The following is a 15185-nucleotide window of genomic DNA, read 5'->3' as shown; positions in this document are numbered from 1 at the left end:
ACGCACAGGGATACTGCTACACAAAATTTTCCGGATCCAGTCTGACGTCTGGGGATATTCTAAGGTAAGGAATCTAATACTAACCTGTTTCTTTCAGATCTACGCTTTATGGTTATGAGAGAAAATCACGCGGTTAAGAACACCAACCAACATGATGCAAATAAGCCCAGATGAAGGAAAAAAGGTGTCTGAAACAACAACAGTCGTTTTTAGTGCACATCGGTCTCCAGAGAAGGTAGAGTGGGGAGTAGGGAACCCTCAAGATACCAATTTTATTATTTAACAAATGAAAAAGCAATATCCAAGCCTGCCATAAATGGGTGGAAACTGTGAAAAGAGGAATAGGGCGTTGTCACAAACAAGAACCAAGATAATTGACAGAAAAAGAAAAAAAAAATCAACTTAGTGGTCTGATTTTGCTACATGTATTTCATTGATAGGTTCCATAATCCTTGAATGCATTTGAACCAAGAACCAAGATAATTGACAGAAAAAGAAAAAAAAATCAATTTAGTGGTCTGATTTTGCTACATGTATTTCATTGATAGGTTCCATAATCCTTGAATGCATTTGTCTTCGTATACATGCATGCTTGTGCAAATGTTTTAAGAAACACAGGACAACGTTTTCTTCTTAAATCAAATTCTATTTGTGAATTCAGCAAAATAATTTCTATAAAATAAAACAGCAAAATATTTAAATATTATAGGGTGGGCTGTATTTGTTTCGCAGGGGTATTTGGTTTTTAGACAGGTTCCAAAAAATTACACACATTCAATATACCAATTTTCTTTTAAATACAGTATTTACTGATGCTTTCCTTGAGGTCCTTAAAACAAATGTTTAGTCTGGAATCAAGATACTTCAAAAATGTATTTGACTAGCCAGTAGTTTCTGTTATATTTAAACCCTGCTTCTAACGTTTAAGATTTCTTGTTTAATGGATCGAGACGAGACAATTCCGGCTTTCAAGTAGAATCATGAACAAACGATAACCAGCAAGTTCCCCGAATGCAGTGGCACTTCTAAGAATTGTGTTGCAGATTTCCTCTTCAATGCGATGCAACAGAAGTGATGTTTTTTTGAAGTTGATCTATTAAGCTCTAGGAAAGAAACAAAACAAGCACACCAAATACAGCCTATTATGCTCCAGGCATTCTGGCATAGCAATTTTTTGCATATTTGTTTTAAATTCTTTTTTTTTAATACCATTTCTATTACTGAAAACGACGTGTTCTCCATCCCACCCAAAACTGACTTGTCAAGTATTACATGTGTGGGACTGAGTACGCGTCTGAAAGCCACCGTTTGTCACATTTCTCTCCTACTTCATAGTCCAGGTGAAATAAGAAAACGCTCTGAGCGGTACAGCAATCGTTTGTGGACCACTGCAGGTATTATGGTCATATACGTTCTCACTGGCCACACTCACTTGGTGTGAAACCGTGCTATATGCTACAGCATAACTATTGGTTCAAATGATCAAACTTAGACCAGAATGAAAAAGGCAATGAAAAGAGATTTAGAAACAATGTTACATCACCACTTGTCCACATCAACCAAATAATTAAAGGGTTATCAGGTTGCGCATAATACAACTGACTTCAGTGGCAAATAATTAACATGAACCTATGTGGTTGACATGGCTGGGATTTTTCTTTTGTAAATGCAGAGATCCCGATGCCGCTGTGGCAGGCAACCCTTCTTGTAGAGCACAGCAGATATATCAGGAAAAATGTGGTTTTTGTAAATCTGTGAGTCTCATCAAGCCCAGAAATAAAGTCTTGCTTAAGAATTAACAGTCAAACATTAATATACTATATACACCTTTGCCATTTACACATTAGCATCAGGCCATTTATTACAAAACACTATACACTTTCCACTGCAGGCGGGTTATATATGGACAGCAATTTTCTGCAGATAAGACAGTGAATAGACTCTCCACTCCAAGATGATTAGGGTCGGTTTTTTTTTCTTCTAGTTTTAAATATCAGCCACACAGAGGAAGGTTGAACTGTAAGGCCTGGGTGCAGTCCTGATGGAGCAGAGTCAACTAAAAATGTGCATTTCACTATTCCTTTGTCTGAGCTGGAGTAACTTCTTCGCTGCCTTCAAAGGGTTCTTGTGCTCGTTGGACTGTCCGCTGAGGGTTGTTCATGTGATGCGCGGCGGGGCCCGTGTACGGCGCTCCATGCACATGGTTATTCTGAAAGGGAGCAGAGGCAGAATCATCAACACATTCAGAGAAGGCTTAACCATTCATGTTCAAGGGATTTGTAGAAATGCACACACATGACCGAGGCTCAAGAAAATAAGAAATTCATGATAACTATTCGTGGTTTTCTTTAATCGCCATTTCATTTCTAAATATAAAATGTATGTTCCTATATAAAATAAAAATGTACTCTGGATGTTCAGAGTTCTTCAGACTAAGCAGCAGTGAATTTTCATTTCTATAATCAAGAACACAACGTTCTGTGCACAGGTACAGGAGCATTAGCAATAAAGGACAAGGTGGTCTTGCGCACTACTAAAAACAGATGCGGACTATGATTTTATTGGCTGATTTATAAGTGGTAGAACGGCCTGTCGTTCCACCAGGGTGACAGCGTAAATCACTCCATCTCACTGGTAGAGGGCTCCGCCTGCTACTTTTATAAATGACCATCAAGCAGGCTGTCATATATACAGTGCATTGGCAGGAACTGCTGTCACGGCGTTTACTGCTAAGGCATTTTTCTGTTTGGTGCAGTGCTGCGTCATGTTGACACAGCCTTGCACCAAACAGTTTTCTCTCTTTTCAAAAAGAAAATTCTGTAATGGGATTTTCTTTTTGTAAATAAAAAATGAAGTGCTTCCCTCACCATGGGAGCAATCTCACATGGCGAGGGGAGCCTTTTTTACCATTTTACTGTCCCTTACTGTCATGGTTTGCATGGCGGTGATGTACAAGTTACTTACCTTCGGTAACAATGTATCTGGTAGAGACGATTCTAGCCGCAGATTCCTTCACGTAATATTATCCCCAGGCGTGAGACTGGATCCAGAAACTTTTTGCCACAGCATCCCTGCGCTCTGGGGGAGGGGCGACATCACGCGACTCCGCCCAGGTGTCCTCCACGTACGTGAGGTCAGCGAGGGAACATATGCAAAATGTCATGACAACATGTAGCAGGACTACAACCCCCAACAAGAAACGAGGAAGGGGAGCCAGTACCAAGACAAACAGAAACAACAAACCCCCAAGCAATCCCAGCACATATGGTAACCCTCCCCCCCCCCCCCCCAAAGGAACAAGGGCAAAGGCAAGGCCAGTGACCCCAACCCAGAGGGTAGCAGAGGGGCCAGGACCCTTAGTAACAAGGGGAAGGGAGGGGAGGGAAGAGATTGAAGACAAGTCCCCCAATCCTGGAGCAACCAGAGCAGAGGGGCACAGGAGTACCCATAAACCCATCCTCCAACGAACCAAAGAGGAGGAAGGAACAGCAACAAGACAGAGCAGCCCGTCAAAGAGCGAATAAGGCACGCACAGAAGACATAGCCACACACCGGGAGGCGAGTGCCGCAGACCAACCCAAGGGTCCTTGCAGAAAAGGGGAGGAAGGGCGGGCCCTGAAGGAATCTGCAGCTAGAATCGGCTCTACCAGATACATCGTTACCGAAGGTAAGTAACTTGTACATCTGATAGAGACTACTTGCCGCAGATTCCTTCAAGTCGAATAGATACCCTAGCAACACCCACAGGGAAGGTGGGCCTGTGAAAGGACCCTACCAGCCTGGACATAACAGAGGATCCCACAGGGGACCAGACCAACGGACAAGGCGAAGAACCTCAGGCAAGAGGCACACCTACAAGCAGAACACCACCGACCCCAAGAGGAATGTAAGAAGAAGAAAGAAGTCGGAAGGAGCCCGTACACTCACAACAGAGGAACTAAGGGCAAGGCCAGAGGGGCTGAAGAACCCCATTCCCTTACAAGGCAACAGAGCTTCCATTCAATGTCAGGACAAGGAAGAGGAAAAGCCTAGAGGGCCCAAGGAAACGAGGGAAAAGAAGGCGAGCCCACCCTAGACGAAAGGCAACAAACCAGACAGAGCGGCACCGACAGTAATAAGCCGCCAGGAGCAGGAAGAACAGCCCGGGGCACCAGGAAGACCGGGCAGGCGACGCCTGACAAGGGAGAAACACAATCATTCCTGCCCACAGGACAGGAGCAGGAAGGTGAGGAAATGCCAGGACCCTCCACTATGAGGGGTCCACACACACGACCCAAAGAAGCAATAGCAACATACAAAACACCAAGGAGAGCAGGGGCCTGAAGGCGACCAGAACTCTCTAGCAGAGTGCAAGCTATAGAATAGCTTCCAATACCCCACATAGGGTAAGTTAAGTGCCAAGACATGGGAACCCACTTTGGAAGAAACTTCTACAGCAGAGGAAAAAAACAAAGAGCCAAGGGGAAACCCCCCCGCGGAAGGCTTGTCAAGCAGCCCAATAGAAAACAGAAGGCCTAATCTGAGTGCCAAGTCCATGCAAACGACTCCAGCAAAAACACATAGTCAACAAATGGGCCGTCCAGCAGCCAACAACGTCACAGTCCCAGCAAGGAGGACTTGAGTGGCCATAAAACACACCCCACCGCAAGGGCAACCGGCCCAAAAGAAGGTCCAGAACCAGCTCAACTCAGCAGTCACTGAGGAGGGGAAGGAGGAGGATAAGGCGGAAGAAGAGGAGCAGGACAGAGCCCCGCTAAGAACCTTTGGATGGTGGAGTCTGCCGGGGCATGGAATAACAGGGTGCCATCGAATGGAAGATCAATCAGCCGTTCCCGAACATTCTAAGGAAACACACCGTCCCGAAGCCAAGCATGGCGACGGAGGGCGACTGAGGAAGCCATGGCCCGGCCCAGCACCTCCGAGATGTCCATAGCAGAGCGGAGAATAAACACCGCTAGCTCCCGGCTATCAAACGCATGATGCCGTAAGTCCACCAGAACAGTATCTTGTGAAGCTGCAAAACCCAAGGACTCAGCCGAGTCCCACAAACAAGAGGTGGCCGTAGCCAGCACACATAAGGTGTTAAGGGCCTGCAGGGCAGCGCTGGTCGAGGCGAACATGTTGCGCCCCCAAGAGTCCAGCTAGTGGGGTTCCCGGGACGACGGAGTCAACAGTGGCAGCAGGGAGGGAAAAGCAGTCTGCAAAAGTGGACTCGAGGCAGAGGGGTGGAGGGAAAGACGCCAGGTCACGCGGCATCGGAAGGTGCAGGTGCAGAAGGTGTTGAGGCACCGGATCCCCTGAGGTGGGGCGCCTCCAAGCCCCCATTAGGGAAGAAAGGAGTGAACCCTCAAAGGGAAGCAATAGCTCCCTCGCACTAGAGCCCTGGTGGAGAATCTCCAAGAGATGGTCTGCCAGAAAATGAGCAACCAGGTCACCCATGCGCAGAATGCCCACAGCCGTGGACACTGCGTGAGCGAAGGCCGCACCCGCCTCCGTAGGGCCCCGTGGTGGAGAAAGCAGCTCCTCCATGGGTGACTGCTGAAAACTAAGACGGCCGTCCCCAAAGCCAAGCGGGGCGGGCAAAGGCCAGACCTGAAAGTCAGCCTCGGAAATAGCGGGGAGTCGCCCTTTGATGACGCCGGTGAAAAAGCCACCACGCGGCGGCCTGTCTCCGGGGAGGAAGATACCAGTAGGCACCCAACCTCCAGAGAAGAGGGAGTGTTCGAAGACGAATCCGCGACCAGACGCCTGTCTGGGGCTGTAGAGTCCGCCGCCTGAGGCAGGACGTCAACACCATCCGGCGCCGAAGGAGATGCCGGATAGGGCTCCTCCAAGCCACACCGTGCCGGGGGCGGCGCAGGAACGACGCTGACTCGACCTCCGCCGAGGCAGTCGCCTGCGTGTAGGAACGGGAGGGACCAGGGGAGCAGCACGAAGCCCTCCGCCAGCCTCGGCCTAGCATGTGACGGAGGTGGTCCTGCAACCCATACGGCGGTGCCAGGGCCGATTCAACCTCCGATTAGCCCTCCAACAAGGCAGCCGCCTGCGGGGAGGGATGAGAGGGGCCCAGAGGAGGACGAGGGGTCCCCGCCCAGCCTCGACCCAGAGCGGGACGAGGAGGGTTCACCGACCCCTGTGGCGCCGCCCGGTCCAGCAGGCGCCCGCGCCAGAGGGCCAAGCTGAGGGTCGGGGATGCGACCCGAGCCCCGGCGACCTCCAGCGACACCACAGGGACTCCCGCGGGAGTTTGCGGCGAGGCAGAGGCGCCGTGGTCCGAAGGAGGGACTCCCGAAGGGCCGCACCTCAACAGCACCACATCTTCCAAGCCTGGATCCGGACCAGTCGGTGCCGCGGAGGGCCCCGCGCAATGCAAGGGATCCGCTGACGTCCCAGGAGGGGAAGGAGGAGGAGAGGCCAGCGAGGCCTGCAAAGCAGTCACATATGTCTCCATCTGGACTCTCGATGCCCCTTCACCGGGAAACGGTGGTAGGAGGACGACACACGGGGCTGCATCACCCGCGGAGAGCCCACGCCCCTGGTAGGCCGAACACCAGCCCCCGGGTACAAACTGCGACACTTATCCACCTGGGAGCGATGCTCTCGGAACATCGGAGCCATTTCTGAAACCGTTTGTCGAGGCTGACCGAGGGGATGAAGCTGACCTTGAGAGACGCTCCAAGAGTAGTTTCATCCGGCGCTCCCGCTGCGACTTCGGCTTCAACAGTTGGCATGCCTCACAATCAGTGGTGCCGTGATCTCCCCCTTAACACCACATACAAATGAGGTTAGGGTCTGTCTCTGCCATAAGGTGCCCACACGACGTGCAAGACTTGAAGCCCGAAGGCATTCACACACTGTTCCAAAAGATATAAATGATGAAAGAAAAAAGGGGCCCTAAACAGAGGCCGGATCCGCGTTGCACGCGGAAAAGGAAAAAACTGACGTAGGCGTGCCTGGGCTGGAGTTATGTGACCTTGCTGACGTCGTGGACCCCGCCTGGGTGGAGTCGTGTGATGCCACCCCTCCCGCTGCACGTAGGGATGCTGTGGCAAAAAGTTTCCGGATATAGTCTCACGCCTGGGGATAATTCTACATGAAGGAATCTGCGACTAGTAGTCTCTATCCGATAAATCATGACAAACCCCCTTCCCTCCAAAAAAATCTTAGCTATATGTTAGCCCATCCTTATTGGGTGTGCGGACATACAACCATTTGAATGACGGCCCTTAGTTGGAAAGGTTTGGCTATGGTGGTGATGGAGTAGTCACTGCTGTAGCCAAACTTTAGGTAAGCCAGCATCAAAATTGAGTGGGCACACCATTGTGTTGGTGGTTTGTATACTCCGTTGCGATGAAGTATACATATTACCAACATATAAATTATTATTTATTTGTCTCATTCCAGCAATATGAATGTACTTATATTGGTTCAAACGTCACTGCTGAATTAGATGCAGTCATCAGTGGGACAAGGTACATTTAAAAAATAGTGCTAATACTGGTTTACCGTTGTGAATCAGACCCTTTGTTTCTGCAATTCATACCACTGGAATGGCGCAACAAATCGGACCAAATTAAACAGCAAGAATAGGCATTTTCTACTGTACATGAACCAATTCAAGGTAAATTATGACTATGAGGTACAGTTTGAAAGAGTGACCACTGCGCCTACCTGCAGGCGAGGTCGCCCCCACTCTCCGCTGCTCCTGCCACTCCCGCATCGCTTTGCCGGTTGCCCGCTGCCGCCTTGGACGCCCCAGCCGCCGCTGGGCCACCACTTTTTCCCGCCGCCGCTGACTCCCGACGGACACGCCCCCCAGCTGACCCGCCATCCCGGCTCCTCACTTATGATGCCCACTCCCACGCGCAGCGTTGACGCGCCGATTGTGCGCCGAAGGCGCGCCAAAGGTAAGCCTGTCTGCGCCCGTCCGCGCCTGGACCGCGCCCAGTGCCAGGACCCCTGGCCCCCGCCGATGCAAGACGCCCCGACTGACCTACGACGCCGCCGCCCTCAACGCACTCAACACCGGCCGGATCCCTGGCTGCTAACGAGCCACCCCGAGACGCTCACACGGACCCTTCAGCTGCCACTCCTGCAAGTACTCCTGCATCCGGACCCGCACGGCACCCGCACCCGCCAACCCGAAATCCAGCAGCAACCACCTCAAGTGCATCCTCCTCAACACCCGATCCGTCCACAGACACGCCGTGGAACTATGGAACCTGCTCGACACAACATCACCAGACATCGCCTTCCTCACAGAAACATGGATGAACGCCTCCTCAGCACCCGACATCGCCATCGCCATCCCGGACGGATACAAGATCACCCTGAGGGACCGCGTCAATCAGACCGGAGGAGGCATCGCCATCATCCACAGGAACACCATCCGTGTCACGACCATCATCGACGACACCTTCAGAGCCGCCGAACACCTGCACTTCCAGATCCACACCGACCCCAAGACCACCCTCAGAGGCACCCTCATCTACAGACCCCCGGGACCACGTACACAATTCAGCGAAGACATCGCCGACTTCATCAGCCCGCACACCCTCCCCTCCGCTGACTACATCCTCCTCGGGGACCTCAACTTCCACCTGGAGAACAACAACGACCACAACACCACCACCTTACTGGACAACCTCGCCAACCTCGGTCTCAAGCAGCTGGTGACCACCCCCACCCACTACGCCGGACACACGCTCGACCCCGTCTTCTCCTCTAGCAAGGACATCGCCTTCAGCCACGCCACCGGACTCCACTGGACGGACCACAGCTGCGTCCACTTCAGCTTAAAAAAGAACACGATCCACCACCACCACCAGCAGCAACAGGTTGCATGCAGAAGCTGGAACAAGATCACAGCCGACCAGCTTGTCGCATCCCTGAGCCAGGACCCCCCCGCCAGCTCAGTGAACCCCAGCCAGGCCGCCAACAACCTCACGAAGTGGATCAGCAACTGCGCAGACGACCTCGCCCCACTGAGGACCCCGCCCAGCAGACCCGGCAGTAAGAAAGCACCATGGTTCACCGACGAACTCAAGAGCTCCAAGAAGAACTGCCGAACCCTCGAGAGAGCCTGGCGCAGAGACCCAACACCAGACAACATGACCACCCTCAAGCTCGCCACCCGAAAACACCACCAACTGATCCACACCACCAAGAAAACCGCATTCAAGGAACGACTAGACAACAACGCACACAACAGCAAAGAACTCTTCAAAATTGTCAAAGAGCTCTCCAACCCCAGCGCCGGAAACAACGACATCACCCCATTGCAAGACCTCTGCAACTCCCTCGCCTCCTACTTCCACAACAAGATCGCAGATATACACAACAGCTTCAGCACACAGTCAACGCTCCCCACGACCGCACCTGCTCTCTCCACCACCACCCTCCGCGCCTGGACCCCGATCAACACCGAAGAAACCCTTCGCACGATGAACTCCATCCACTCCGGATCTCCAACCGACCCCTGCCCTCACCACGTCTTCAACAAGGCCGACTCCATCATCACACCCCACCTACGGGACATCATCAACAGCTCCTTCGCCACCGCAACCTTCCCGGAGAGCTGGAAGCACGCCGAACTCAGCGCTCTACTGAAGAAACCATCAGCGGACCCCACCGAACTCAAAAACTACCGCCCCATCTCGCTTCTCCCGTTTCTGGCCAAAGTCATCCCTCGACCCCTCGCAGTCTGGCTTCCGGGCCAACCACAGCACCGAGACCGCCCTCATTGCCGCCACTGACGATATCCGAGCCCTGCTCGACAACGGGGAAACAGCGGCCCTCATCCTCCTGGACCTCTCAGCTGCATTCGACACCGTCTGCCACCGCACCCTAATACAGCGCCTCAGCAACGTCGGAATCCAAGAGAAGGCACTAGAATGGGTCCCCTCCTTCCTCGCAGGAAGGACACAGAGAGTCCGCCTCCCCCCGTTCAAATCAGAGGCCACCAAAGTCATCTGCGGAGTCCCCCAGGGTTCATCGCTCAGCCCCACCCTCCTCAATGTCTACATGAGCCCCCTTGCGGCTATCGCACGCCAGCACAACCTCAACATCGTCCCTTATGCCGACGACACCCAGCTGATCCTCTCCCTCACCAACGACCCAGACACCGCCAGAGCCAACCTACATGAAGGGATGAAAGACGTAGCCGAGTGGATGATGAACAGCCGCCTGAAACTGAACTCAGAAAAAGACGGAAGTCCTTATCCTGGGATCTTCGCCCTCCGCCTGGGACGACTCCTGGTGGCCCCCCGCCCTGGGCAGCGCACCCAAACCACGCACGAAACCTGGGCTTCATCCTGGACTCCTCACTCTCCATGACCAGACAAGTCAACGCCGTCTCCTCGTCATGCTTCAACACCCTGCGCATGCTACGCAAGATCTACCGGTGGATCGCCACCGAGACTAGGAAGACGGTCACCCAGGCCCTCGTCACCAGCCGACTGGACTACGGCAACTCCCTCTACGCCGGAACCACTGCCAAACTCCAGAAGAGACTCCAGCGGATCCAGAACGCCTCAGCAAGACTCATCCTGGACATCCCCCGACACAGCCACATCTCCGGACACCTCAGAGACCTGCACTGGCTCCCGATCAACAAGAGAATCACGTTCCGACTCCTCACCCACGCACACAAAGCCCTGCACAACCAAGGCCCAGGATACCTCAACAATCGACTCAACTTCTACACTCCGACACGGCAGCTCCGATCGACCAACCACGCCCTCGCCGCCGTCCCCCGCATCCGAAGAGCCACCACAGGAGGAAGGTCCTTCTCCTACCTGGCAGCCAAGACATGGAACTCCCTCCCCACCCACCTTCGCCTCACCCAGTACCACCTCTCCTTCAGGAAGCAGCTCAAGACCTGGCTGTTCGAACAGTAGCGGACCCCCCAACCCCCCAAGCGCCTTGAGACCCTCTGGGTGAGTAGTGCGCTATATAAATGCCTTGATTGATTGATTGAGTTTGTAGCCTTAATATATAGCTATTGCAATGTGCATTAAGTGTTACACAAAAAAGACATTTCTAGAAAGGCGGCAAAAGAGGCTACATCTGATGAGCTTTCTCTTGGCAAGGGGACGGCTGTGGAGAGCAGGTACCACAGCGGAAGGAGCTCGCTGGGTGAGGTGGCCAGGTACAGTCTCTGAGGGTGGTGAATGGGGACAGATCTCCCCGTCGTTTGGGAAGCAGTGCTGGCATCGTCACCTTCGTGAGCAAGATCCTCACTTGTATTCATTTGATTTCAAAGTAAAGTAGGTAGAGTGGTCCGACTTTATTTTGAGTCACATACCTACAGTTTGAACAATACCAGGGACAGCAAAACTATAAATACCTGGATACAAAGAAAGCTCCGGAGTGGAAGGAGTTAATCGTTTTTGACGTGGTTAGTGTGAAATTTCAGACTGTTCTGCTCTTGCAACTGAAAGGCAGTACCAGACTGCAATCTACAACCTAAGCCTCTTTTGCCCTGAATTTGCTCTAGACATGCAATACATTTAATGTTAAACTGTATGATCAAGTGGGCACATTATAATGTACGCATCCCTCCCTCGCAAGACTAGGCTGTGCAAAACAGTGACTTAGAGGCAAACAATCTCCAGCTCTTCATTTTCAGAAGAAAGTTTCCTTTTCTAAACCTACGTCTTTGTGTCAAAATTGCTTACTTGTATAGAGAATTTTTGCCACACATTTTGCACTTACTAATCCGAGGTGTACCTATGTTTCTTACGTTTGCACCATTTTTCAAATGCCTATCCATGGTGTTATGCAGACACAGCCTTTGTTCAGAGTGACACTCCTCTCAGCAAGGTCATCTCTAGCCTGGGGTACCAACAACCACACAGACAGTGATCAAGAAAAAAGACAAAGGCTGGCCTCATCTAAGGGATCCTTCTACCTGTAAACAATAGAGACTTAAGTCCCACCCTTCAACCCCACAATCTACCAAGTGTCTGCTCTATTGGAAGACTTCACAGCAGCCACTCTCAGCAAAAGTAAGTAATGCACAAGTTACTACTTGTGTAACAATATATCTGTAAGACACATTAGTTAGTGATCATTCCTTACCTTAGAATATCCCCAGGCATCAGACTGGACCCGGAAAGCTTTCGTCAGCAGTACCCCTGCTCGTCGATAAGCGTTGTCGTATTCGCCGAGATGACGTCACTGGAGCTACTTAAACACGCCCAGGCGCTCTGACGTCAGTTCTGCGCACAACTTTTCGTGACAGGAACGCAGAGCCATGTAAGATACTGACCACTGGTGCATAGACACTAGGGCCCGAAAGGATGCTCTTGACCCTAGAAATCAGTTTGCAGCGCCGGGAGGATGGGTGGGGCGGTAAGGAATCTATCACTAATGTCTCTTACAGATATATTGTTACACAAGGAGTAACATGTGCATCTGAAAGACACACGTTAGTGATAGATCCCTTACCTTAGAATAGATACCCCAGAAATACCAACCCCGGTGGTGGGTCTGCAAACAAAATTACACCAGAAAGTCACAGGGAACAGAACGGCCAAAGAAGTCGTCTCTCCGGACTGGACTGTCAAGGAAATAATGCTTTGTAAAAGTGTGCAGCAAAGCCCCTTGGGAGCCTGACAGATGTCTTGCAGGGGGACACCATGTCCCAATGCAGTAGTATCTGCTGTCGCCTTGATAGAATGGGCACGCAGCCCCACTGGAGGTTCTTTTTTAGCCAGAGAATAACAGGCCTTGATACACAAGACGACCCAGCGGGAGATAGCCCTCTTGTGAACAGCCTGGCCTTTCTTGGCGCCTGGGTAGCCAACAAAGAGCTGGTCATCCACCCGGAATGCTTGTGTGCGATTCAGGTAAAAGGAGAGCGCACGTTTTGGGTCCAGACGGTGGGGCCTCTCTTCCTCTCTGGAAAGGTGCGGAGGCGGAAAGAAAAATGGCAAGGTGATAGTCTGCCTGATGTGGAAGGGAGTGACAACCTTTGGCAAGAAGGAAGGACGAGTTTGAAGCACAACCTTGTCCGGATGAACCGACAGAAAACGAGGCTTTCAAGAAAGAGCCTGGAGCTCACTAACTCTCCAGGCAGAGGTGATAGCCACCAGGAAGGCAGTTTTCAAAGTCAGAAGACGTAAAGGACAATTGTGAAGCGGCTCAAAGGGAGCAAACATGAGAAGTTAAAACAAGATTCAAGTACCACTGAGGCATTATGACAGGAACAGGAGCGAACATATGCGTAATGCCTTTTAAGAATCTCTGTACAACAGGGGACTTGGAAAGAGAAGGCTGATCTGGAAGTTTCAGAAAGGCTGAAATGGCCGAAAGATAGCCCTTGATAGTGCCCAGAGCAGAGCCCTGCCGGGCCAGAGAAAGAAGGAACAAAAGGACCTCAGAAAGAGGGACAGAAAGGGGATCCAGAGCCTTGGCTGTGCACCATGCCACAAATTTGTTCCACCTGCAGGCGTATACCGATTTAGTGGAGGGACTCCTGGCTGCCAGAATGACATCACAGACTTTGGGAGGCAAGTCAAATGGAATCAACTGTGGCCACTGAATCTCCACGCATATAGGTGGACGCTGGGCAGGTTCGGGTGGAGAACTGTGCCCTGCTGCTGCGACAGAAGATCCTCCCGCAGAGGCAGTCCGATCGGGGGATCCAGGCTCATACTGAGTAGCTCAGGATACCAAACTCTTTGAGCCCAGTCCGGCGCCACAAGGATGACTTGGGCCCGGTCGCGCCTGATCTTCTTCAACACTCTAGGTAGAAGTGGTGTAGGCGGAAAGGCGTACAACAGACCGCAACTCCACTCGCAATGAAAAGCGACGCCGACCAAGTGCCGCCTTGGAAATTCCAACGCGCAGAACTGATGACATTGCGCGTTCTCTTCGGTGGTGAATAGATCTAACCAAGGCTCTTACCACTGTTGAAAGAGACCTTGCGCCACCTCCTAGTGAAGACGCCATTCGTGATCCATCAGACACCGGTGGCTGAGTTTGTCTGCCATGGCGTTTAAAGAACCCGCCAGGAGTTGAACCGTCAAGGATATGCCATGATGTTCCAGCCATGTACAGAGGCGCAGAACCTCCTGACATAGGGTCCACGACCCCACAGACCGGTTTGTTGCAATACCACATGGCGGTGGTGTTGTCCGTGAACACCTGCACTACCTTCACCCTGACAGAGGGAAGGAATGCCTTCAGTGCAAGAAGGATCGCCCGAAGCTCCAGAAGGTTGATATGGAGCTGGTACCGCCAGAGACCACAGGCCCCTGATCTCCGCATCTCCCAGTGGCCGCCCCATCCCTGGAGGGACGCATCCGTCACCACTGTGTGCTCTGGTTGGGGAAGGGAGAGGGATTTGCCACTGACCCAATGCTGATTCGTGAGCCACCACTGCAATTGTAGTGCAGTGCCCTCCGAGATCTGGACATAGTCGGACAGGTTCCCCTGATGCTGCACCCACTGAAACTTCAGGTCCCACTGCAAAGCTCGCATATGCCACCTGGCATGGTTGGTCAGCAGGATGCAGGAGGCCAGGAGTCCCAGCAGCCTCAAGGTCTTCTTGACCGAAACCCAGGGCAAGGGCTGAAAGATCGGAATCATAGCCTGAATGTCCGGAACTCGCTGTCCGGGAGGATAAACCCGAAACTGCGTCGTGTCCAGAACCGCTCCGATGAAGAGGAGCCTCTGGGAGGGAATCAGGTGTGACTTCGGCACGTTGATGGAAAACCCCAACAAATGCAGGAGGTCGGCCATAGTCTGGAAGTGGAAGATGACTGTCTGGGGCGAGCCCGCCTTGAACAACCAGTCGTCGAGATAGGGGAATACTGAAACCGCTGATCTGCGACCACCGCCATCACTTTCGTGAACACCTGAGGGGCGCTGGTAAGGCCAAAGGGGAGCACGGTGAACTGAAAATGCTCCTGGCCCACCGTGAATCGCAGGTAATGCCGATGGGCCGGCAGGACGGGAATATGAAAATAAGCGTCCTGCAGGTCCAGTGCCACCATCCAGTCTTGTGGGTCGAGAGCAGACAAGACATGAGCCAGAGTGAGCATTTTGAACTTCTCCTTCCGGAGGAAGCTATTGCCGTTCCGAAGGTCTAAGATGGGAGATAGACCCTTGTCCTTCTTTGGAACCAAGAAGTAGTGGGAGTAGTGGGAGTAACAACCACGACCTACTTCTGGCGTCGG

The 15185-nt window shown here is 52.1% G+C and overlaps 1 protein-coding gene across 1 annotated transcript in view; it reads right to left on the bottom strand.

The window, feature by feature from the left end:
- Positions 1-625: 625 nt before the first annotated feature.
- Positions 626-15185, bottom strand: part of USP9X (ubiquitin specific peptidase 9 X-linked) — a 1542050-nt gene continuing 1527490 nt past the window's right edge. Inside the window, exon 45 of the mRNA XM_078658291.1 lies at positions 626-2209. Within this exon, the coding sequence (XP_078514417.1) occupies positions 2075-2209 (135 nt within the window). The 3' untranslated portion in view covers positions 626-2074. The remainder of the gene's footprint in view (positions 2210-15185) is intronic.

This window comes from Lissotriton helveticus, chromosome 8 (genome assembly GCF_964261635.1).
Source record: "Lissotriton helveticus chromosome 8, aLisHel1.1, whole genome shotgun sequence".
Taxonomy (NCBI): Eukaryota; Metazoa; Chordata; class Amphibia; order Caudata; family Salamandridae; genus Lissotriton; species Lissotriton helveticus.
The sequence above is the reverse complement of the archived record's forward strand: the minus strand, read 5'-3'. Positions and strand labels throughout refer to the sequence as shown.